This window comes from Trichoderma gamsii, assembly GCF_001481775.2.
Source record: "Trichoderma gamsii strain T6085 chromosome Unknown Scaffold_25.2, whole genome shotgun sequence".
In the NCBI taxonomy this organism is placed as follows: Eukaryota; Fungi; Ascomycota; class Sordariomycetes; order Hypocreales; family Hypocreaceae; genus Trichoderma; species Trichoderma gamsii.
Window position 1 is genome coordinate 227,665 of NW_020171362.1, and position 23,097 is coordinate 250,761.

Genomic DNA, 23,097 nt, shown 5'->3' on the forward strand with positions numbered 1-23,097 from the left:
CTTCTCTCTGTTTCTCTTTTCTTGAATGCAGTTTCTTCCCTCTCTGCCTTTTTCCTTCTTCAGCCTCAGCGTTAGAGAGACAAGGCGTGCAAACGGCCGGAACGCTGTGAGCAGAATGGCAAATAAACATCAACACATGCGGTTCTCTTGGTAACCAACCTCGCAGCTGACATACCAGATTATCGAAAATAAGTCCCGAAGAAAGAAAGAGCAGCGTTGTCGTCGCTCCAGTCACGCTTCTTTAGTCACTCACTGGGCCTCGAGGGAATGAGCAGTTCTCAAAAGCCAGTCACTTGCAGGAGCAATAGCTATCCAGAAGAAACAAGTCAGGAGGGAATGGCGAGAGGAAATATGTTGAAAAAGGGAGAGAATTAGTCGAGGAGAGAACGTCCTTCTAGAATTCGAAGCCGCAGGCGCAATCTCTCGCGGCAAGCGACCCTTTCAGGAGAGACAGAGTCGTCCGGCAAAGCCTCGATGCCCATGATGCAGGTCATATCGCCAAAATGCCATCCACGCGCAACGGCCGTCGATTTTCGATTCCAACCCTCCACCGTCGGCCGCGTAGTGATCTCGCATGCCTTAAAATAAGTGCTCGCTTGCAGCAGGCATTGTCGGATTAATGCGCGTCGTTGCTGTATCCGAGCGCCTGCAAAGGGGGTGTTCGCCTGATGCGGGTCCCAATTTGGCCGCCAACTGGTTGGATACGGGGTTGCGCCAGTGTTTAAGCACACGGCTTGATTCTTGAGAAATGCCACTGCCGTGTGGCTTCAGCCTAGCAAAGAAGTTCATGTAAGGGAGACTATTAGATTGCATGTGGCGATGGACAAGAGGCTGCCCTAGATGCCATGGCAAATATCAGTGTTCTGTCCACAGCGAGCATCTCTCAATTTCTGCCCTTGGATCTGTGCTCACCTGAGTAGCTGGCAGAAGCACATTTCCAAATCGCTTTGCGCAGCCCCAATGCCTCTGTAGTAAAACTACTTCGCATGGCTTTTTTTAGATCAAAGAATCTCCCTTTGCGGGTCATCGAGAAGTTGAAAATATTCTCATGTCGCCTTCGAAGCGGATCCCCCGCGAACCACCGTTCGGTGAGCCTAGGCCTTTTTTGAAGGCCGGGGTAAGATATAACTTTCGCCTCCTTACCTCCAACTCCTCATATGTGACAGGTATTGTGGGCACACAATGTAGTGGATGAATGCACCAGCTTTCACAAATACGAGCAAAATGCGAGCACCAACAAAACAGTAACATGGAGCACGTGCGTCGTACACAGCATCTGATGCATCGAACCTCCACCCATGAGAGGAATATATATTTCGCGAGATATCTTGTATGGCAATATCAGCAGAGTAGATTGCTGCCTGCAATGCAGTTACCAACATTACAAGTTCATGCATGAACTCGCATGGCAGAATGTGGCGAGCGTCCAATAATCGACATGGCAAAAAGGCATTCGGTGAGCAGCTACTTGCGGAAAGCCCGAACCTCGCGACGCCACCAGCTCACGAAGTCGCATGTTGAGACATCAATACCGAGATTCTTGAGCTCTCGGGTGCTTAGGTGGCAGTCATATGGTCGTTGCACGCTGGCGTTGGGATCGTTTCCCTCTGTGTTGGGCTCGATATTGGCGATAGATAGGCCCATGATGTCACCGAATGTTTGGCAGATCTCATACTTTGTCATTCTGTCTTCGCTGGAGAACTGGAGTATTCGAGGCAGGTTCTTACGATCTCCCGACTCGAGATATTTGACCGCCACGTCTGTATATCGGCACCGCCCAGTTAGTAACAAACGCTTCCAAGTATTAAATATAGGGGAAGCGGCGAAAATGACAATACTAGGTAAGCTTGGAGAGATAAAGTGAGACAGAAACTTACCATGGCAGATCCTCCCAATATCCTCTGTATTGGTGGGGTAGCGGAGAGCCCAGTGATCCATCTTGATCTTTGTCCCCTCTGTCTGGGCCTTCCAAACGCTATCCATGAGCACGTTGACGGCGCTTTCAGATGGTGTTTCCGCGTGGCCGTAGAGCACTGGGACTCGAAGCACAAGTCCAAGACCCTCTTTTCCGGCCTTGGCGTATTCTTCCAACACAGCATTCTCACCATCGAGCTTAGTTTGGCCATAGAGGTTGGTAGGGCCCGGGGTAGCATCAGCCTCATAAGGGGCATCGCCTGGCCGTCCCGGAAAGACATAATCAGTGGAGATGTAAATCATCAGAATATCACGAGCAGCAGTAACATTAGCGAGGAGCTTGCTAGCCGCGATGTTGAGAGCCCTGGCCCCCTCTGGATCTTTATCCACCTTGTCAGGGAACCGCTGGGCCGCACCTAAGGAGAATAAAGACATCAGCAAAGCAGTCACTCTGCGTGGAGGGGGTTTCAGCCCATACAATGAACCACCACTTGGGGTCTGTTTCTCGCTCAGAAGATTTATTAGCATAGATATTGTCAGGTCGGCTATACGACGCCAACAAATGAAGCTGCAATAATACGTACCGTGTCTCGTCTAGAGTTTTGGCGACATCCTCTGCGCTCTCCAAGTCGACTTTGAGGATATCAACGCCGTCTGCTCGTGAGTAGCCCGTTCCCTTGACTGCCCATCCGCTGTGTAGGAGTTTAAAGGCAGAGGCCACTTCTCTTCCCAACAATCCGGTGGCACCGGTGACGAGGACTGTTCGCTCCGCCATTGCGTCTAGTATGAGCAGCTTAGGCTCTAGCTTATAGATACGAGCTGCGAAGTGTGAAAGTGGCGGTGGCAGCCGTTGAGACTATCAAGGCGGTACGAATTGATGATCTCTTCTCGCTTCGTATAGAGAAGAAGAGAAAGTAATTCAAACGAAAATAAGAGTGAGAGCGGGAGTGGAATGAAAGTTGCTCAGGTTGAGATGAAGTCCCTACCACGTTTCGTATTCTGAACCTTAAAAGAGGTGCTGTACCTGAGCTATTCGTGGCTGGTGGAGCTCTGACGTGTGAGCGAGGGGCCGACTCCGCAGCGTTTATAAGAGACTTACCCTGCAACATGTGATAGAAAGCGCGTTATCATGTCTAATTAGTAGTTTGAAAATATGACGGAAAGATTTCCAAATTTGAGATGATAGGAGTGGATTGGGCAGCTAAACTGCTTCAATCATTGGCATTGATGCTTCGTTACCATTGGTGGCATACGGAGCTTTCATTGTATGGAGTAGATAAGGTAGTTATGTAGAGGCATCACGGATTGCTAACAGGGAGCATGTGAGAGCACTGTAAATGATACTATAATTAGCAATTGAGCACAAATGCGCTCAGAAATAACTTTACAGTGTGCACGCTATCATCACCTCAATATGAATCCTAGTTTTTAGGTCTTCCAATTTGATTTTCAAGTAGGTAGTGTCGAATTGGACAGAACCTGGGTGAGCTCTACGATGTCATTGCATTAGATCGCTCTAAAACTTTTAGTGAGAGTCAGCCTAGATTTGGCAGCTTACCGCCCTAGCTTATCGCTTTTGAATTTCTAGCATATCTCGGACCCGATAGCTGGTACTACGCAACAACTACGTCCACTTGGACATTCCACCATCTCTCCCCATATCTCATAGCCACAATGCCTCCAAAGCGCATGACAGCAAACCCTATAAAGCCGTCTCGTCATCGAGCCGGCAAGGTCACCGGCGCAGAATCCTCCTCAGACTCAGATGCCAGCGACGCAGAGGAGCCCGTCGAGCCCGTCGCAGTGCCTCCGCCCCCGAAAGCCACCAGCGCCGGCAAAATCATCAGCAACCTGAATAAAGTCGATCTTGCTTCTCGGCGTAAAGATGCAGAGGCTGCGGAAGCGCGTCGGATTGCCGCGGAAAGGGCAGAAAGGCTAGCGGCAGAGGAAGGGTTCGTTACAGAAGAAGAAGAGGAAGAGGAGGGCGAAGATGAAGAAGATGAGAGCGGGTCAGAAGAGGAAGAGGAGGATGAGAGCAGTAGCGAAGAGGAGGCACCCAGGAGATTAATGATGAGACCGAAATTCATACCCAAAAGCCAACGAGGCGCCGCAAAGAGTGGCGACAAGGAAGACGAAGATGCGAGACTACAGGCCGAAGAAGAAGCCCGGAAAAAGGCTGCCGACGAGCTCGTCGAAGAGCAAATAAAAAAGGATTTAGCCGCGCGCGCCGCCGGGAAGAAGCACTGGGACGATGAAGAAAACGAGGAATCAGATGTCGACACAACCGACGGACTAGACCCGGAAGCCGAAGAAGCAGCCTGGCGAGTGCGCGAGCTGAAGCGCCTCAAGCGCACGCGCCAGGCCATTGAGGAGCGAGAAAAGGAACTCGCAGAAGTCGAACGGCGCCGCAACCTCACGGAGGAAGAACGCGCCGCCGAGGACGAAGCCTTTCTCGCGAAGCAGAAGGAGGAGAAGGAGGGCAAGGGCAAGATGTCGTATATGCAAAAGTATTACCACAAGGGAGCCTTTTTCCAGGAAGAAACTGCCGCTGCGGGCCTGCTGCAGCGGGATATCATGGGAGGGCGTATACAGGACGATGTGCGCAATCGTGAGGCGCTTCCGGAGTATCTGCAGAGGCGGGACATGACCAAGTTGGGCAAGAAGGGAGCTACAAAGTATAAAGATATGCGCAGCGAGGATACTGGTGCCTGGGGATCGTTTGGAAGAGGGGATAAGAGAAGAGATGACCGGAATTTTGACGGCGATGATCGATTTCGACCAGATGATGACCGCTTCAGATCGGATGGCGATGGAGTCAAGGGAGCGAATGCAATTCCACTGGGTGATCGCAGGGAAAGCAGGCGACAAGACGTGGACAGAAGAGGCGACGATCGAGATAGGCGGGATAGGAGAGATAGGTCCGACGATAGAAGAGACCGGGGAGACAGCTACCGTCGTCGAGAATACTCACGGTCTCGGTCACCAAGGAGGGACAGAGAGCGTGATCGCGATCGCGATCGCGATTATGACAGAGACGATCATAGGAGCCGCCGGAAGAGGAGCACGTCTCGTGAAAGAGATCGTTATGATAGTGATAAGAGACGCAAGGTTGATGCCCGGGAGTAGGCAAAGTTTCCGAAGCAGAAGATGCTACGTTTGGCGAAACTTCTCTGGGGGCGACATGCATTTATAACCTGATCTCATGGCCAGAGAAGATTATGATAATAATCTATCCACCACTCCGTGTATACCCTCATCTATTTGTATAACAAAGGATAGCTCGATCATCATACTAGGATAGTTCTACAACTGTTGAGAAATAGCAAACAGTTAAATCCAAGGAAAAGAAAGAATACATCAAATTATGCCATTATTCTATCATCAATTGCTTTAGCCAAACATGATACCGCGCCTACTCTTTTTATATTGTCCCCCCTGCTTTAAATCTTTACAATCTCCACTCGTGCCCTGTCGAATACTTTGTGAGTTATCAAGCCATTTATTACTTCCCCGTCTAGAGATGGAGGATAGAGCGTCATGCGGGCGTATGTTCCCGGACCACGCCTCTTTGATAATGAACCAGGGTTAATAGCTAAGACACTTTCAACAACCTGTTTCAAATGGTAAGCTGGGTTCATAGAGAAAAAGAAGTTGAAAAGAAAAGATTTGGAATACAGGAGTGGCATACCTTTGCGAAAGGGGGTAATGAACTGGGCATTAGCATCACATCCGGCCGAACATTGACCATCTCGCCCAGCTTGAGATAGCTCACATCCAACATGGCACCCGTGGCAAGCCCGTGTTCCGTCCCTGTCTTGGGTAGCCTCGATCGATCCGTGGGCGGAAACACGGGGAAGAAATGTCGCTGCTCAACGAGGTAGCGACACAGCCGTCTCATCAAATCTCCGGCGGGAGCCCCCTTGGTTACCTCCTCGTTACGCAGTTCGTACAGCACGTCTTGGCTAGACAAGCCGAGCACAACTTCGTTTATAGATAGGGTCATGGGATTGGAGACGATTCGCACTGACTTGGGCAAACCGAGTTCTCGTCGGGGAATGGTATCCTGAGGCCAGGAGACGTGTTTGTTGAGGACGTCGCGGACAGAAGGGACGAGAATGACGGTGAGATGAGGGTTTGCGGAGGCGAGGCGGCTTAGCGCAGGGGCGACGAGATATTTGAAAACAGTATTCATGTTGGCGGTGTCAGGATCGTATGTAGCCTCTTCGGGCAGATCAAAGTCGCCCGTAGCTATGAGCGGATGATCGATATCGAGGAACGGCCCTGTGAGGATAAGGGCGTCGGCATATGTATCCGCTGCCTGGTTGCAAAGCGCCTGCAGCGGCTCGTAATCGAGATTGTCATCGGCCGTATATGGGCCAGCCGCGTAGATGATACTAAGCGGCGTAGGGGCTGAGTCTGAATCCATAGCATCGGGATCGCCTTTGAGCTTCTCTCGATGAGCTTCTAGAGCGGAGGGACTAGAAGCAGCACTTGGTAGAAGGGGCATGTCTAGAATTTCCTTGACAATGAAATCGTCGCCTGTGATATTGCTGCCTCTAAGCGCAACAATCTGACCCGGAAAGAAGCTCCAACCTCGTATACCGTCCAACTTCAGCGGTACTCTCAGACCTCTCCCCATCCGTCTGGAGGTCTCCAACACTATTGAAGCAGCATTGAGCTTCCCCTCGAGAGCATCGGACGCTATACGGCCCACAGCCACGACCTCAGTTGTGCTTGCAGTTGCAGCGTTGCCAAAGGCAGATTCCTCCAGATTGTGATGCTCGCGAACCAGATCAATAAAGTCGTCGATTCGGTCATCCAAGATCTCGCTGGCCTCTGATAGCTTCATTGCAAGTGGTTTATATCCCGTCTTCTTCTGGTCAGAAGCAGCCGTAAGCTTGATTCTCGGTTCGGGGAACGGCGCAATCGGTGCCTCGGCCGGTGGGAGCTCGTCGTTCAAAATTTCGATTACCTCGCCGGGGTTCTGTCGATCCGCAAAGGACGTAGCTCTAAGCACCACAAGTTAGCAGCTGCAAGGCAACCTGCACTACAGAGCCGGAAATACTTACGGTAAATTCATTGCCCTCAGCTGCTCATTGAGTCCTGCTGCTGGCGAGCTCGGAATGTCTCTCTGGATCTCCATCCTCCTTCTCAGGCTGTTCCCACCACTGCCTGGTGCCTTGTTCAGCCTCCCTGTCGAAGGCGTACTTGGTACTAGCCCATCCAGCATGCCAAAGACATCGCCTCCTTTGGCACCCGGCTTGGCCCTTGGAGTTGGCGCCATCTTCCTCTCGCTCTTGAGCTGCACCCGGTGCTGTGACTTCTCCAGCTCATCCTGGATGCCCTGCTTCAAACCACGCACATTCAACAAGGTAACGGCATGAGTATCCACATCCATCTTGATGCAGTAAGATTCCCACTTGAAATAGAGGTCTTCTGTTGAAATATCGTGCAGCCTTGCCATAGACTCGAGCTCGCTGACAACGTCCGGCTCTAAGCTCCCATTGGGAGCGAATCGGGATTGGATTTCCTCGCCGGCCATGATGGGCGACTGGTTTCTGCCAATTGGCCAATTGCGAAGTCTATGTTTCTTTCAGTCTTTTTTTAGCAATGGAATGAAACTGAAATTTAGCTAGTGGTAGCAGTTGCGACTTGGATTTGAATTTTGTCTGGGTATAGCACAGCTGTCTGTGGTGGGGTTGGAGGAAAGATGCGAAAGACGCGACGCGTTAAGTGGCATACCTACTAGTACTACTAGTAGAGCTTAATGTGGGAGGTACATAGCGCATGTACTCGGCCAGCCACTCGCGCAGTAAACCAACTTATATGGTGCAAATGCCTTCTCAGATTTTGCTCTGCTCGGCAATTTTTTTTTTTTAAATTGCAAGCACACTGTAAATCTATAAGTGTATAGTTAGTCAATTTCGCTTGGAGGTTTTATTTTTTGGCTGTATTGTAACAGCTCTGTTATCCACCCCATTGGATCATCCGCATCCCGTCTTCTTCTCATTCACAAAGCACATTGACAGAAAGAAACAGGTATAAAAGTTCACCACCACGTTGGGCCTTGCTCTGGTATCCACTATACTAATACTATCTAATGTTGATGACTGATATCTAGTAAATGGAAAATAAAGTTGGTCGGAATGAAAAAAATCATGATTGCTGTAAAGCAGTGTCGAATTCTTGACACCTACATATTCTTGGGTCGTCAAGAAAAGCCGGTTGTAAACCCCCCTGATCCGAAAACTCCGCTCGCTGTTCAAAGCAAGTAAACGTAAAGAAAAAACCCCCAAATTGGCATCAGTCATCAAAATATAATCCCGTCCTTTTTTTCTAATCCCATCCCTCATTGAAAACACATCATTTAAGCTCTGTTGTAACGTTTGTAACTTGGTCCATCCAGTCAGCGATATTATCAATATCACCTTCGTATTCGAATTCCATGGTGACGTCTTTGGGTGGAGAGCTGGGCATTATATCATCTGTACTCAAAAGATGGCCAAGGTCAAGCAGTTCACCATTGTCTCCAGCGAGGTTGCCAAAATCAATCTCACCATCCTCAAATGAGAAGGTATTGCCCTGTGAGAGGAACTGTACAATATTTTGAGCAATTGGTGAAGTAAACATATTGTCAAAATGGCTCTGGTGGTTTCGCGGGCTGCGTCTTCTCACGCTGCTTCCGGGAATTTTCAACATAGATTTTGGCGTCTTGGTAGGAGTCTGGTCGACTGCGAGCTGGCTTGGAGACAAGATCGACTTGGCAGATCGCATAGACCGCGAGACACTTCTAGTGATCGGCCTATGGCTTGGGGTAGGTCGAGTAGGTGTTTTGAAAGGCTCGACGGGAGCGGATTTGGCCTCGGGTGGCGGGGTGGATGGGCGTTCTTTGGCCGCCGGGCTGTTGAATAGAGCTTCTAAATCATCTAATTTGCTGACGCCCGTATTCAGTCCTGACGCGACGGCGTTCTCTTGGTCCCCTTTTAGGTTGCCTGCTGAGCGACACTCTGCTGTCTGCACGATATTGATGTCAACATCGCAAAGCACTTTGGGCACTCCGTCTTTCCTAGGTGACGGGAATAGAAGCCTCTTAGTGCTCCCAGCAACTTGGTCGAATTCAGTATCGATGTCGATGGGGCTTTGAGCTGTTCCATTGCCCCGGGAATGAGTTGATCCTGACCGGGATAATACACCTAGCCCAGCTGTCGCGAAAGATTTCTCAAAGTCCTGGCTTTCATCGTTCTCTGGCCTTGGCAATGAGTTTGGGTCTATAGACAAAGCATCGTTAAGTCTTGGTGACGAGGGTGCTGGTGGCTCTAACACGTCCGTGGGTGTATAGAAATCTGTGGGTATATCGGCGTCTGTAGGTAAATAGGCGTCTGTAGGCAAATATGCGTCCGAAGTAAGGTTGACAGGGGCATCATCCTTTCGGCGATTTTTCTTGGCACGAGATGTGCTTCTGCCAGTACCTCTCTTCCGCCGTTCTTGGCCTATTCGAGAGGCATCCTTGTCCCATCTATCCGCTGGCCGATGGCTTTTGCATTTGGTGAGCCATATGCCGCAGGGATTGCAAAGTAAAGCCTCTTGCCACTTGGTTTTATCATCGGTGATAGCCAAGCTCTTTTTGATAACACGATGAGCTGTTGGCTTGCCTTCATCATCACACTGAGTTATCTCCACCGCCGTAATCTTACCAGGCTTCTCCGAGAATTCGCATCGTTCCGGAATACCATCTCGATGTTGGTTCCAAATTTTTCTCCATGTAGGGGTTTCTATAGCACCACAGTTGCTGCAGTAGGGAGGCATCTCCCCGTTGTTTATGGCCGCCTCTAGTCGCTGTCTGATGGCATGCTTTTTACCATTGTTCTTATTATTTGCTCGTGTTGGCGAAGATGGTGGAGGAAAATCGCTGGGAGTGCAGGACGTTTCAGGCGCAAAGTCTTTCGAGGGCTCGGCGAGAGGCTCAGGCATTGGTAAAGCCAAAGGCCCGGTGGAAGCTGGTCGACGGATATCAGCGCCCCCACCACCCATTGTAGATGGACGCTCCAAAGGAACAGTGGGAGGCTGAGATAAAGCCGATGGACCAATAGGGTCGCTAGTGGGTAGTATAAGTGGCCCTGCAGACTGCGATCGACTGAGTTGACGGGGATGTTTAGGCTTAGAAGAAGTTTGCGGTCTTGTCTGAGATGGCTGAGGTGGCTGTGAGGATCGTGATGGCTGTTGGATTGGAGGAGGAGCCTCTTCTCTTGAGGAAAACGTAGAGGCGAGTTGTACTATAGGATCATACAAACTGTCATGGGTTAAAGGAGGGGCCTGTGAGAGTTCGGGTGTTGGCGCAGTAGCAGTGACTGATTCAGGAGCTGGTGCCGGAGGAGTTGGGTCCCCGACACCTGGGGCTAAAAAAGGAGCTGTCGTAGGAATAGGCGCATATATGGTTGTAGAAGTAGACGTCGCGTAATTAGACACAGGAAGAGGGATGGGAGTAGGAGCTTGAATTGGAGCAGGGGTAGAGGTTAGGGTCGGGCTCATTGCCCGCTCAACGGCGTCGGTGGTAGGAGGCGGGGTTGGCCCCATGTCTGGTGGTGTTGATGACTGCGGTCTCTTCCTTTTAGTAGGCTGGCCATTGGATTGTGGACGGCTCGGTTCCCGGCTCAGAGGAGGTAGAAGGGAGCTCTCAGAAGGGGCAGGCGCATGTGACGTGGGATAAGGGGTGTTATAGGTGCGAAGGTGTACTAGATCTTGGCCACTGGGGCCGTCTTGGAGCTGGAAAACCTGGATAGGCACGCTCTGGGTTGGCATTTTGTTTGTGAGCGGTGGAGGCGGCAGCTCATCCATCATAGGCGGCTCTCCCTCTCCAAAATTGTCGCCCACGTCATTGCTCGGAATTTCGGGTTCATGAGCAGCCATAGATGGCATCGGAGGCAGCACCGGACTTGAAGGAGGTGGACTAGACCGCATGTAAGGCGTAGCCTGCTGAACCGGTGGCGAGGAGCCAATATCTGGAGGGCTGTCGTCGGGGTAGTTTGGCGTCGGGGCTAGAGACTCTGGCGTTCTGTCGTCGTCTATGCCGGGCGACTGGAAGCGGCCAACATCGTTCGCGGCAAAGCCTGATGTGGGCGGCTGGCTTAATGCGGATTCACGTCGCTTGAGGGAGCTGGGCTCCCGTCCTGGTGGTACCACCCTGAGACGACCGTTAGGAACAGGCGTGGGAGCTCGAGGGATCTCCTGCAGATGATGACTACCTGTCACGCTGTCGCTATTGATTCCAATGGGCCGGAAATTCCGCAGAGAGCTGGAATTGCTCGCAGCAACCCTGAGAGATTCGGGTTCGGCACCAAAGGCAACTGTGTCTGACCTATCCACCTTGGTTGTCTTTGCTCTCTTCTTGACAGGCTCAATTTCTTTGAGAGGTGCGGCATCCTCCCCTTCGGTCCCATCTTCGTAGCCTGATGTGTTGCCCTCAGCAGGTTTCTTCCGGGGCCTACCTCGGGGCCTACCAGTCGGCGGCTTCCTTCGAGGTGGTCTATTTGATGCTCTACTAGATGGTCGTGAAGAAGGTGCTGGGATGCTGGGCATGGATTGAGGATCGACTGGAGTTGGAGCAAGCCTCGGTAGCTCCTGTGCAGGCGGATTCTGGCTGTAACTTGGCCCGAAAGAACCTTGCCTGACCAAGGGGGGTGGTGGTCCTTGAGGCAAAGCGGGAGCTATGCTGGGTGAATGGCTCTGCATCAGACTCTGCATTGGGCCTTGGTTTTGAGTCGCCTGCTGGGCTGTCTGTGGGTTGGACTGGACTAAAGAATTCCATTCTGATGCGGCATTCGGTGGTAAAGTCGGTTCCATTGGCCCAATGTGATTCTGCTCCACGGGAGGAGAGGCATATGCGATAGAACGCTGGATCCTGGCTGTTTCAGAAAGCTTCAATCTGATTTCCAAAGTCTCTTTGCCTCCACCGCCAAAAACGCCCAGTATATTTCTGGTGACCCTGCCCGTCACCATCTTGGGCTGGTGATGCCCAAAGTCAGGCCGCATCGACTGGAAGACCCATGACAGCAGGCCCTGGCCAACCTGGGGAAGGTCGGGTTCGGAATAGTCAACAGCGTAAATCGTGTAGTCGCACTCGTGGCTCGTCAGCTCCGGGCTGCACTCGGCAATAACGTGGATGCAGGCCCTCAGGTCGACGACTCCAATCGTATTCGTCTCGTCAATCGGGATAGTCTGCACTTGCAGGGGCTGGGATCCTCTGGCCAGGCAATTGACCTTGGCCTCTTTGTCGAACGTGTAGTGCACCTTCACTGTCGGTTTGTATTAGCCGCTGCAGCCAACTAAGACACAGCACTTTCAGCCCAAAGAGAGGGAGAGGGAAGAACTTCATACAGTTCATAAACTTGGTCTGCAGGCCATACTCGTCCACCTCGCCTGCGGCAGACGGATTGCTCGACTGAGCCGCCGGCATTGGCGATGCCATGGCGAATATTGCCTCGCCGTTGTGGCCACCGTTGGAGTCGTTTGCCGTTGTCGTCGTGCAGGGCTGACCGACCCCCTTCCGGGACCTTGTTGCTGGGTTGACGAAATGCAAGATTTGAAAATCGTTATTGAAAGAGGGAAGTGGAGAGTCCTGGGTTTGGCTGTACTTTGTTCTGGGTACCAGCTCAAATTGGGGAGGCGGGTTTCATGCTCGTGACGCGCCAAAAAGCTCCAGGTCGCGTCTGTGCAGGTGGATCTGAGATATCGAGGCGCGCAGGGCACTTTAAGACAAGCGGGCGATGGGGCACGAGGAAAGGAAAATTTAGAGAAAAAATGTGCTAAAATGAAAGTCAGATCCACGTTGCTACAGAGACAAAAGAGAAGTGACTCGAAAAAAGGGAGGAACCGGCGTTTCGTGAGGACAGCGGATGTGGTGATGAAAGGTTGGGTTGAGCTCGTGCAAGCAAACAACAGCGCAATCAAGCCTTTGTTTGTGATGCCGCCAGCAGCGCGTGTAATGCGCCTGTGCATGTACTTTCGTACCCCTCCAGCCCGCGCCACAGCACCCAAGGCACTGCAGCTGGAGCCAGTGGCTGGCGCCCCGAGGCCGCTATGCAGGTGAAGCTTCGGTGAGCCACCCGCTGGACCTGATGGCAGAAAGTGCCTGCAGCGGCGCTTCGGCACTGAGCTTTAATAGGCTGCAGGGCTTTTTTCCCTGAGCGATCCGCTGTTTCGGGGACCCCACCTACCTAAACGAGAAGTCGATCCTGTCACTGGTTGGAGAGCCGGCAGAACCCCGGATGCGGAGCGGCTCCGGATCCTCTCCAGGCAAGCTTGTCTTTCACAAAAGCCCAGCAAGCTGGTCTCACTCTTTTCTCTGCCGCAAGGGAGCTCTGGCGGCCTGGCAAAAGGGCTTCGGTTCAGCTGGCAATTCGACCGGGCAAAGAGAGGGAAGATCGGAAGACTTTGCCCGCTGCCCTCTGCATCGAGCGGGCGGGCTGGCGGCCCTTTTATAGTTTCTAGGGCCTGCTTGACGCCATCTCCAGAGCTCGGTTTGCTGGCACCCCTCCAAGTCGCTATCTCGTGACTTGAGCTTTCCCTGCATTTTTTTAGTCTAAAGATGTCACCCCTCCCTTTGACAGCTTGAATCGCATTTGTTAGCCCGATAAATGAAGCCATTTTATATCACGTCTCCCACCTTATTTCGATGACGCTCGATGGTTTGAAGCTCCACTGCGCTCTGCGCCAACCACCAAACATGGGCGCGTTTCGCATTAGCACCATGTGCGGCGCTGCAAATGAAATCGCAATCAGACGACAATTGCCTACAGATTTTATCATTATTATTGTTCGCCTCGTGCTTTTTCATTCTTCAGTCATCAAATACATGAGTTTATCTTCTTTTATTTTTTTATATTGTACATGCGCACGAATCCTTTACATCCACATCTTTGTTTTACAGTCGACTTGAAGACGCCGCCTCATCAGCCACCCACTTGGCCTTGCCCTGCTCATCTACCGTCGTCTTTCTGCTGATTATCTCATCCACAACCTCGGCCACACCTTGTCGGTTCTTCCTTGATGCCTTGACCTGCTTGGCAAGCTCGGCCGGTGTGAGTGAGTTGCCAGACACAACAGCCTGGATTTCCTTCTCCGTCGGCACGCCGAGGGCGGCGAAAGGGTACTCAGAATATGTCCGGTCCGTGAATAGCTTAAGTCCGGCTTCCTTCTTGAAGTCAAAGAACGGCTTGGAGACGTTCTCGCTGGCGGGAATAGCCTCCAGAGTCTCGGGTTGCCACTTGGCAGCCTCCTTGCGCACCAGCAGCGCTGTCACACCCTCCGTGAAGTCGTGGTGCTGCATGAACTTGGCCGCAATCTGGTGTTCCTTTTCGAATGTCTCCGAGATGCTCCATTTGCCACCGACTCGCATCTGCCTCAGAGCAACGTGCACAGCAGTGGGTGATCGCTTTTGGAGCGTGACCAGCTGCTTCTGCGCCCACTCCTCAGTCTCTCCCCGCTCTTCCTTCAAGGCAGCAATGATGTCATTCACGTTGTTCTTGCTGAAGCATCGGTCGATAGCACGTCGGGTCTCGCCGCTCAGCGAGAAGTTTTGGTCGTATGGAAGGCCGGTGCAGAACTCTTCCAGGGTATCGTTGATAAGTTCAAGTCGTCGGGGCAGGGGGTCCTCGTCTCGGAATCGCAGTTCTGCAAGACGGGCCTCGAGATCTGGCAAGCTTGACGAGTGCAGATAGTGAGTCGCAATGCCGCTATAGAAGACGTTGGGACCCTTGAGCCTATCGCTGGTCAAGGCAAGATAGGTTCCAATAGAGCCGTTCATCCGAGGTAGGAAGAAAGATGCGCCGACATCGGGGAAGAATCCAATCGTTGTCTCGGGCATAGCAAACATGGTCCTCTCCGTTGCGATTCGGAATGGTGCGTGGATGCTCAGTCCAACACCGCCGCCCATTGTGATTCCGTCCATGAACGCAATGTATGGCTTCTGGTATGTCGCAATGTAGTGATCTAACTGGTATTCAAGAGCAAAGTATTCGGTCGATTTCTTCCATCCATCGACGCTCTCTTGGTTGTAGAGGGCGAGCTCAGCAACATCGCCGCCGGCACAAAGAGCCTTCTCTCCCGCGCCCTTCATGACAATGACGTTTGCCATGTCTGACTTTTCCCACTCAATTAACCGGGGAACAATCTTGCGAATCATTGATCCATTTAGGGAATTCAATTTCTTGGGTCGGTTCAGCAGAATGGTTCGCAGTCCGTACTTGCTCTCGAAGACAACATCGTTGGGCTCGTCGCCAGGCAGTTCCTTGACATGGTACGCTTCGGCAGACAGCTTTTGCACCATATTAGCACCCCCATTACACATAGTAGAATAATTGCCTGTTTCTAACCGGTCGTGCATCAATGGCCGAGCTCAATGCTCTGGTCTGATGTGCCATGGTGAATGCGCTGCGATAGCTGCTCCGGCCTGCAGCGTTTGCTGCCGTGCCAGCCCGTGCCGCGAATGTTCGGAATGACATGAGATATCGTCTATATAGATGCACCCCAAAAAGCGAGATCTAAGACATCTAGACAAGAAGAAGAGAGAGGAAAGAAGGCAAGATCCGAAAGACCATAGGCTATAGTTGACCTCGGGTACGGCGCAAGAATAGAAGCTCCTCCACTCTCCAAAAATTGACCCGCCGATTGCCGATAAGGATAGCGCCTGTCAGTGTTCATACCAGTTTATTACCGCAGCTGGCAGCCAGCTGGGGACAGATGGCAAACTCAAGTACAGGTACCTGGAGACCAAAAGTGCACGGCCGCAGCAGTGCCCAATCACCATTAGCGCCTGCGATACGCCTCTACGACTCTACTTTTCGAGCTTCTAAAGCTCCCCAGCCTTGCGCACGCAACCTCGTTCCCTCGACAATCAATCAACCACCGCAAAAATGGCCGACCCCAAGATTCAGTATGCCATCCCTACACGTCCCCTCTGCTCAATTGTGCTCATGCTAACTTCTTATTCAGGGAACTCCTCACCAAGTCTCGTAACGAACTCACGTACGTTTTCTCCAGTCGCGAAATCCATCCTTTCTCTCTCTGCCCCTCTCCCACCGCCTTCGAATCATCAAATACCGAATATCCATCCTAACAGCTCCAACTTTAGCGAGTACGAGATTGCCCAGCTCGAAGAGTACGAGTTCTCTTCCGGTCCCCTCTCCATCCTCCAGACTGCCGTCAGATCGCACACGCAGGTGCTCATCTCCATTCGCTCGAACCGTAAGCTGCTGGCACGTGTCAAGGCTTTCGACAGACATTGCAACATGGTGCTCGAGAATGTTAAAGAGATGTGGACCGAGACGCCTAGATTAGCAGATGGAAAGAAGGGCCGGCCGGTCAACAAGGATAGATTTATCAGCAAGATGTACGCCATCCCCCATCCTAAACAAGACGTCAGATCAGAACAAGTACTAGGAGTGGTTCGCGAGTTGTCCCTGAACTTGATCGCGTCGAAAGTTATGACACCATGTATAACGGGGTACTAATGAACGTGTAACAGGTTTCTAAGAGGAGACAGCGTCATCCTCGTTCTTCTCAGCTAGAGTGCATGGTTTGCTTTGGGTTATATTGGGGTTTAATTGACACATTGGGCTGTTGGATGACCGACTACATCGCAAGAGGCTCAAAGGCGAATCTAGGCGTTGAAAACAATTAAATTGAATGCTTTAATACGTATACTTGTACAATCTGCAAAAATCCTCCTATGACGTGGTCATCGAAACTCATCAATGTCCACAACGGCCTCTACGTCTCTATATATCCCCATTTCAGATAGATTCCCAGCCTTCTTCGGTCGGTTTAATGCCGCCCAATCCCAAAAAGAAGCATGCCAATCCCCAGGCCCCAGGATCGGGGACTTCTTCATATCCACTGCCACCCACGTATACTGACCGGCCAAGACTGGCTTGCATGCCCTTGGTCTCGTCAGCCGCCTTCTTCGCTGCATCCGCAGCCTTCTTCACATCGCCGGTCTGACCCAGGACCTCAACAAAAGGATAGAGCGCGTCCACGACAGTGCGATCTCCAGGTCGAGCAGGAGTATACTTGGACAATGCCTCGCAGCTTTGTTTGAGAGCCGCAGACCATACAGAGGCACCAGCCTCTCCAGATCCCAAGGTGCGGAGGGCGTGAACGAGTGCGTTGAGGAAGATTGCATAGAGCGCTCCCGAGGTACCGTCCATGGCCGTTTCCACTACCTGCACGATGGAAGAGACGTCCACAACAACATCTCCCGACAAGGGATTTTGCTGTATGTGTTTTAGAATGGCTGGGTTTTAATGTCAGCGTCACCTTCAGACATCTGCGAGTAGTGCGGCTGGGTGTTGGTGAGCTCACCTTCGGCTCCTCTCTTGAGACCAATGCCACAGTCTCCGTCTCCAACAATAGTATCGTACTTGGTGACCTCGGGCTCGGCCGCTATCACGCGCTCCAATGCATTGGTAAGGACCGATGTGGCGTGCTTGGGATCCATCTGCAGCCCGCTAGGCTGAACATTTCGATCTGCATCAGCAGTGTCGGTCCTTGTGGCGGTGTTCTTCTCCTCCCACGTTGTCTTTTGTATCGGAGCAGACCAGCCGGTGACCTCGCTTGGGGCATCCAGTAACTCAATCATGCTTGGCCCTCCAATGTCAGTGTTGACAACATTGAGGAGGCTGATACTGAAGCCCTGGCCATTCAAGCTCGTCATGAATGTGCCGTTGATGATGCGGACTGGTCGAATGTTGTACTTGTCGTTCAGCTGCTTTACAACTTCAGTTGTCACGCCACCCAACTCCAGAACACTGACACCTCCAAGGTTGTTGATGAGCAGGACAACTTCGTTTGAATTGACATTGAGGAACGCTCTGTCCTTGTCACTCTGGTCGAGCAGTTGAGCAAGCATCCTCTCTACCAGCTGAGGCAGTTCCATCTCTTCTCTACTCGAGCCCGGCTCGTTGTGGATGCCCATGCCTACTTCGACTTCCTTGGGTCCTAGGCCTTCGCTGGTATCAACAACTCGTCCTGGAACATGGACATGCTCCAAGCTGGCACCAACGCTGACGATGTTGGCCGCAGTCAACCGGGCTACTTTGGCCACCTCTTCCAATGACCGTCCCTGAGCTGCGAGCGCTCCAGCAATCTTCAGCACGAGTACGGTGCCGGCAATTCCTCGTCGTCCAACCTTGCCCGTCTTCTTCCTTCCCACGCCGACATCGTCGCCCACGACCACCATCTCGACGGCCTGGCCGGCTGCAATGGCCTTTTCCACGGCCATACCAAAGTTGAGAATGTCGCCCGTATAGTTCATCACCACAACCAGCACGCCCTTGTCGGTATCTACCCTCGACAGGATTCCGGTTCTGACCTGCTCGGCAGAAGGGCTGGCAAAGATGGTTCCAGCCACCGCGGCAGAGAGCAGGCCTGGGCCTACCATGGCGGCGAAGGAAGGCTCATGGCCAGACCCTCCGCCCGAGATGATGGAGACCTGCTGGGGAGCATTGGACGGTCGGCGATAGATGATTTTGTTCTCTGCGTCGAGAGCGACGTTGGGATTTGTGAGGGTTAGGCTGTGTAGGGCAGTGTTGACGAGGTGTGTGGGATCATTGACGAAGTGCTTTGTAGACATTATGGCGAGTAGCTCTAGATTGAAAGAAGTCTTGAAGCTCTAAAACTCGACAACAAGCAATGGCGATTGACAGAAAAGGTCAACCGAGCGCCAACTGATGAAAAATCAAAACGTTCTTGATATGTATTAAATAAAGATTCCCAGAGTTGCTATGTACGAGTGGTCTGATATCAGTGACGTATTGTGATGACACTGCTATTGGCAACTGCTAACAGCGGGGAACTCGGTATTGCCATCATGGCGGGGTTGAAGCCACAAAGTGCAGAGTTCCCAAAAGATAGACACAAGCACGGAGTACATGCCTGCCTAGCAACGCATACCCAATAAGCGGGGGACTTGGGCTCAAGTGTGCCCAAATTAATAGCAAGACAGGAGCCCAAGGTTACTTCAAGTTGATGGAATGCTCTGACTAAAACGAAGCCCTGATCTACGGCCCGTCCCAGTTGATTGGCTGTTGTGGCGGCTCAGTTGGCCTGCGCTTTGTCTACTTGTATGGCGCCAAGCCAAGTCTTTCGAATGCCCTCCAATAAATCAACAAAACGTAATTTCTTCGTATCAGTAGTAGTAACCATTGTACATCTCTATCCTAGTAATTTGAGGATTTATTCAAGTTTAATTGCCCAGGCCATGCGGCACCGCAGTAGATATAATCGAGCGACGCAGCTTCAAGCAAAGACCCCTGGCTGGTTTCTGATCTGCGAGTCGGCCGGCCAAGGTTATCGGTCATAAATGTCGTGCAATTCTGATATCAGGCTTTGCCTGTTGTCTAATACTTCCAAACTGCTACAAATGAATAGTAGGTAATGATGACGATGATGACGACAACGGTAATGCCCGCTCCATGCCGCCGTAAGATGTACATATCCACAGACAAGACCAGCAAGGGATCAAGAAAAATATAAACAAGGCCACTCCCAAACGCCAGCCGCGACGAGCATCCCACGCTCTAAGTTCTTGGGCTTATAAATGGAAAAAAAAAAAAGCAGGCATGTGTTGCGCACACGTACATGTATAGAGAAATATATCCAAACCCTTCCACTCCTTCTCACGCAAAGTTGCATACTATGAAGTTCATTCATAGCAGTAGCACCGCGCTGCCAGCCAGGACACTGATGAGCAATAGGAGAGTGAGGATCGCTGCTCCAACTTTTCCGCCGGTCGTTGGCTTTGTAACATTGTCAATTTCGCCTGCAGGGTCAATGTTGCCCATTCCCGCGCCTGGGTCGCCCTTGGAAGTACCGCCCTTTTTCGCCGTTGCCAAGTCGGGGGAATTTTGAATCATGGTATACATGACTGCATCAAGAGCGTTCATTTGTGAGCCAACGCCGTTTTTACCGTCATAATTACCTGGCTGCATCCACGAGAAGCCACATCCTGTGCCCGTAATCCCATAGAATGTGCCGGACGCTGGGCCTGTGCAGACGGAGGCAGCGGCAGAAGCAGCAGCCTTGAGGATTGGCATGAGAGTGGTTGCGGTATACGGGGCCATTTTGATGGTAGAGGCCATGTAGCGAAGCAAGTAGCCCTTGAACGTGCTTTGATCAACACTGCAGAAGCCTCGGGGCTCGCAAAACTGCTCGTAAACGACGTTATTGTTGACAAATTTCGATTGCGTCTGTTTGATGATGCCATCCAAATTGGCCTTCCAGGTAGCGTTGTTGGTGTAGTTATACATGGCTGCAGCGCCGCCCATATACAAACCCGCATTGTAAGTCCACTGATTCTGGTCCATATTTCCGCACGTGTTGTTCGAATCGATACTCAAACCGTCGAACACCTGGTACTGGCTTCCGATGAGGCCGATTTTCTGCTCCCAGTCCCAGACTTTCTGTGCCCAGTCTGCATATGTTTGGTTACCAGTGTAGCGGGCCAATCGAGCAGCAACATTGAAGAAACAACCGTTGGCGACGGAGTTTTTGTAGTCATAACCCTTGTTCCATTGGAAAATCTGCCATCGGAGACCTCCACCACAATGGGGGTCCCATCGGCCGACGTACTGGTTGAAGACGGCCTGAGCCATTGCCAGCCAGCCTGGCTGATCGGACGGCGGGTTGGGAAAGACGTTTTCAGCTGCAGACATGGCAGACATGGCCCAAAATCCTTGATCGTCGTTTCCTTCGGTCAGCGTCTGATTCGTGGGCATAAAGCTGCCGTCTTTTCCGGCCTGCCAGAGCATCGCTTGCATCGTCACGTTGTTGTACGTCGAATCCTTCGTCAAAAACCAATAATCGATCATAGTTCCGAACATAGCACCGGCCTCCCACCCTATTTCTCCAAGTTAGCATCTATTCATGAGCCGCCGTAACTTTGAAAGAGGAGGGCTTGCTGACAGTAGTAAGGGCTTGGCAGGTTTCCAGGGTTGTCGCCAGTGTTATTGCCTGTATAGAACTTCATCAAACCGAATGCGACGGTACCAGCGGCATTTTTCGTGGAAGCTAAAGAAAATTATGAGTATCGTCTGCCTCGTTGAGTTGAAGGAGCCGCATTCTATCTTACTGGCGTCGCCCACGGTCAAGGAAACGGCGTTGCCCCCCTGGCTCAGCAGACCGAGTGCTGCTGTCGCAGCCACCAATGGAGACCTCATGGCTAGTAGCAATCTCTCGAATCCGGGTTATTCTAAGGGTGCCGCGTATGGATCTGTGTTGTAGTAAAATGAGAATGGTCGTCCAGATCCAGTCTGTCCAAAAAGGATGCAAGGCGGCGCAACGAGAGAAATCGGGATCTTGAGCTGCGATTCACTCCCACCGGGGTATCGCAAGCGCAAAATTCGCTAAAGATCGAGGTCGAAAGATATCAGATAAGAGTGACAGTAAAAACGAGTGGCTTTGGCAATGGTGAAGACGGATAAAGAAAGAATGAAAGAAAAGAATAGAGACGCCAAGAGAATCTTCGCCGCGCGTCAAACGAGAGTGATCGCTCCACTGCTTACACACGGGTCTCTTGAGGCTCGACTGTGGGAGACTGAAATTGAGCAAGGAGAGAGTGGCGGCGAGGGAGCATGCAAATCGGCACACGGAAACGTAGTGTTAGGGGAAAAAATGGCAATACGGGATGGACACAAGGTGAAGGCGCGTCATTTTCATTTTAGCTAGGCGGACGATGGAAAGGGTGTAAGTGTATTAGAATACGGAGTATGGGCGCATGGGGATACACGGCTAGCTGGGTGTAATTTCACGTAACCAGCCATTATGCCGCGCCCCCCAGCCCTCCAGGTTTCGACCCCCATGAACTGCAAACTTGGGACACTCGGCCTGAAACGCTTGACGGAGGACGTGCGTCTCCATACTGGTGCGGAGGATGGATGATCTCTGCGACTCACTACCAGCATTAGCACAGAACACTACTCCATACTAGCAACTTCTGCCAGGCCCCATAAACATGTTTGGAGCAATGCTATACACGGGAGGAAAAACGATCGTTGTAAGTAAACAACCATGCTACACGGACCATGGCAGCATCTTGACAAACAGGTACAAAGAGGAAATGATACTAACTGCACACGAGCCATCGGCCCCAGCGGCAACGGTGCTGCGCAAAACCAACGGAACCGAGATTCCGGCAGTGGATGAGGCCGGCACTGCACATAATTTTTTCAAGGGGCTTCAGATGCGTAGTCAGGTACACTCCGTCCTGTCAAGCACTGTGCCTAGCACTCGCTGAGCCAGCTCCAGACCGACGCGATTGTTCTGGCTCCAAGGCTTGGAACACGTTCGTGAGCTCGCCATGCTTGCTGCCATCTTCCATCCATAGCCATTTGCTCGTGCGCATGCGTGTATACGAGCGTTCTCTTGCTCTTGAAAAGGCTCCAGCCTGAATGCTGAAAATAGTCCAAGCACCGTGTGTGCCAACCTAACTTGGCTGGTTTCAAGCCAGCGGACGGCCCCTGACCCGCTGGCCTATGCAGCAGATTTGCGTCTACCCTTCTTCCTCAAACGACTGGACGAACGTAGATGAGGGTGGATACGGCCGGGGGTGAGGCTGTGCATCAGCGCCTAGCACCTAGCACCCGTTTCGGGAAGTCTCGAACTGAGCCTCCAATCCCAATGGCCCAAGGAGATGGTGCTGGAAATTTGCGGCGGCGGCGATGCACTACTGGGCGAGGTCTCAATGCTGGAATACGAAGCAGCGCTATTGGCTGCCCCTAAGATTGGCTGTACAGAGGAGGGCCGCGGTGGCAATCGAAGACGCTTCGCTACCACCTGCGTCTTGGCATTTTGGCGTAGCTATGGCTGCTTCGTGTTCCTTGGAGGGCCTCGTGCGCCTCGTGCGCCTCTCGTACCGTCGGATTGCGGCACGACGAGGCTGTGCGTTTCGGATTGAAATTTCGAAGTTGAAAGATTAAAAAACTCTGGTCAAGGTAAGAATCATGGCACGTTACTCTCGTCAGGTGAGAGGTACAAAGCAGTCCATGTTGTGGTTTAGCACCTTCCCTTTGGAAGCGGTCGACGAAACAGCGCTGGTCCTCTTGGCTGCTTGGCTGCACTTGCCAGCTTCTAAGCCACATTTTCTACAAGAAGGTACTACTACCTAAGGTACCTACCTATGAATGATATAGG

At 51.8% G+C, this 23,097-nt stretch overlaps 7 protein-coding genes across 7 annotated transcripts; 2 read left to right on the forward strand and 5 right to left on the reverse strand.

The window, feature by feature from the left end:
- Window positions 1-1,464: 1,464 nt before the first annotated feature.
- Window positions 1,465-2,689, reverse strand: TGAM01_v207052 (dTDP-4-dehydrorhamnose reductase; the record flags this gene model as incomplete). The annotated part of the gene is made up of 4 exons (XM_018804195.1): window positions 1,465-1,760; window positions 1,878-2,330; window positions 2,393-2,412; window positions 2,499-2,689. 4 exons carry the CDS (start codon window positions 2,687-2,689, stop codon window positions 1,465-1,467), a joined length of 960 nt encoding a protein of 319 aa, XP_018662624.1.
- An 899-nt stretch (window positions 2,690-3,588) lies between these two features.
- On the forward strand, window positions 3,589-5,040 carry TGAM01_v207055 (hypothetical protein; the record flags this gene model as incomplete). Its single annotated transcript, XM_018804194.1, has 1 exon — window positions 3,589-5,040. The coding sequence occupies one exon, from the start codon at window positions 3,589-3,591 to the stop codon at window positions 5,038-5,040; it is 1,452 nt and encodes a 483-aa protein (XP_018662623.1).
- Window positions 5,041-5,354: 314 nt separating this feature from the next.
- Window positions 5,355-7,456, reverse strand: TGAM01_v207054 (hypothetical protein; the record flags this gene model as incomplete). Its single annotated transcript, XM_018804193.1, has 3 exons — window positions 5,355-5,525; window positions 5,603-6,923; window positions 6,984-7,456. The coding sequence occupies 3 exons, from the start codon at window positions 7,454-7,456 to the stop codon at window positions 5,355-5,357; spliced, it is 1,965 nt and encodes a 654-aa protein (XP_018662622.1).
- An 821-nt stretch (window positions 7,457-8,277) lies between these two features.
- Window positions 8,278-12,379, reverse strand: TGAM01_v207056 (hypothetical protein; the record flags this gene model as incomplete). Its single annotated transcript, XM_018804192.1, has 2 exons — window positions 8,278-12,206; window positions 12,289-12,379. The coding sequence occupies 2 exons, from the start codon at window positions 12,377-12,379 to the stop codon at window positions 8,278-8,280; spliced, it is 4,020 nt and encodes a 1,339-aa protein (XP_018662621.1).
- Window positions 12,380-13,834: 1,455 nt separating this feature from the next.
- On the reverse strand, window positions 13,835-15,413 carry TGAM01_v207057 (hypothetical protein; the record flags this gene model as incomplete). Its single annotated transcript, XM_018804191.2, has 2 exons — window positions 13,835-15,226; window positions 15,285-15,413. The coding sequence occupies 2 exons, from the start codon at window positions 15,411-15,413 to the stop codon at window positions 13,835-13,837; spliced, it is 1,521 nt and encodes a 506-aa protein (XP_018662620.2).
- A 411-nt stretch (window positions 15,414-15,824) lies between these two features.
- Window positions 15,825-16,478, forward strand: TGAM01_v207058 (small nuclear ribonucleoprotein Sm D2; the record flags this gene model as incomplete). The annotated part of the gene is made up of 4 exons (XM_018804190.1): window positions 15,825-15,844; window positions 15,904-15,936; window positions 16,031-16,300; window positions 16,436-16,478. The coding sequence occupies 4 exons, from the start codon at window positions 15,825-15,827 to the stop codon at window positions 16,476-16,478; spliced, it is 366 nt and encodes a 121-aa protein (XP_018662619.1).
- Window positions 16,479-16,703: 225 nt separating this feature from the next.
- On the reverse strand, window positions 16,704-18,541 carry TGAM01_v207059 (dihydroxyacetone kinase; the record flags this gene model as incomplete). The annotated part of the gene is made up of 2 exons (XM_018804189.2): window positions 16,704-17,203; window positions 17,272-18,541. The coding sequence occupies 2 exons, from the start codon at window positions 18,539-18,541 to the stop codon at window positions 16,704-16,706; spliced, it is 1,770 nt and encodes a 589-aa protein (XP_018662618.2).
- Between the last annotated feature and the right edge of the window lie 4,556 nt (window positions 18,542-23,097).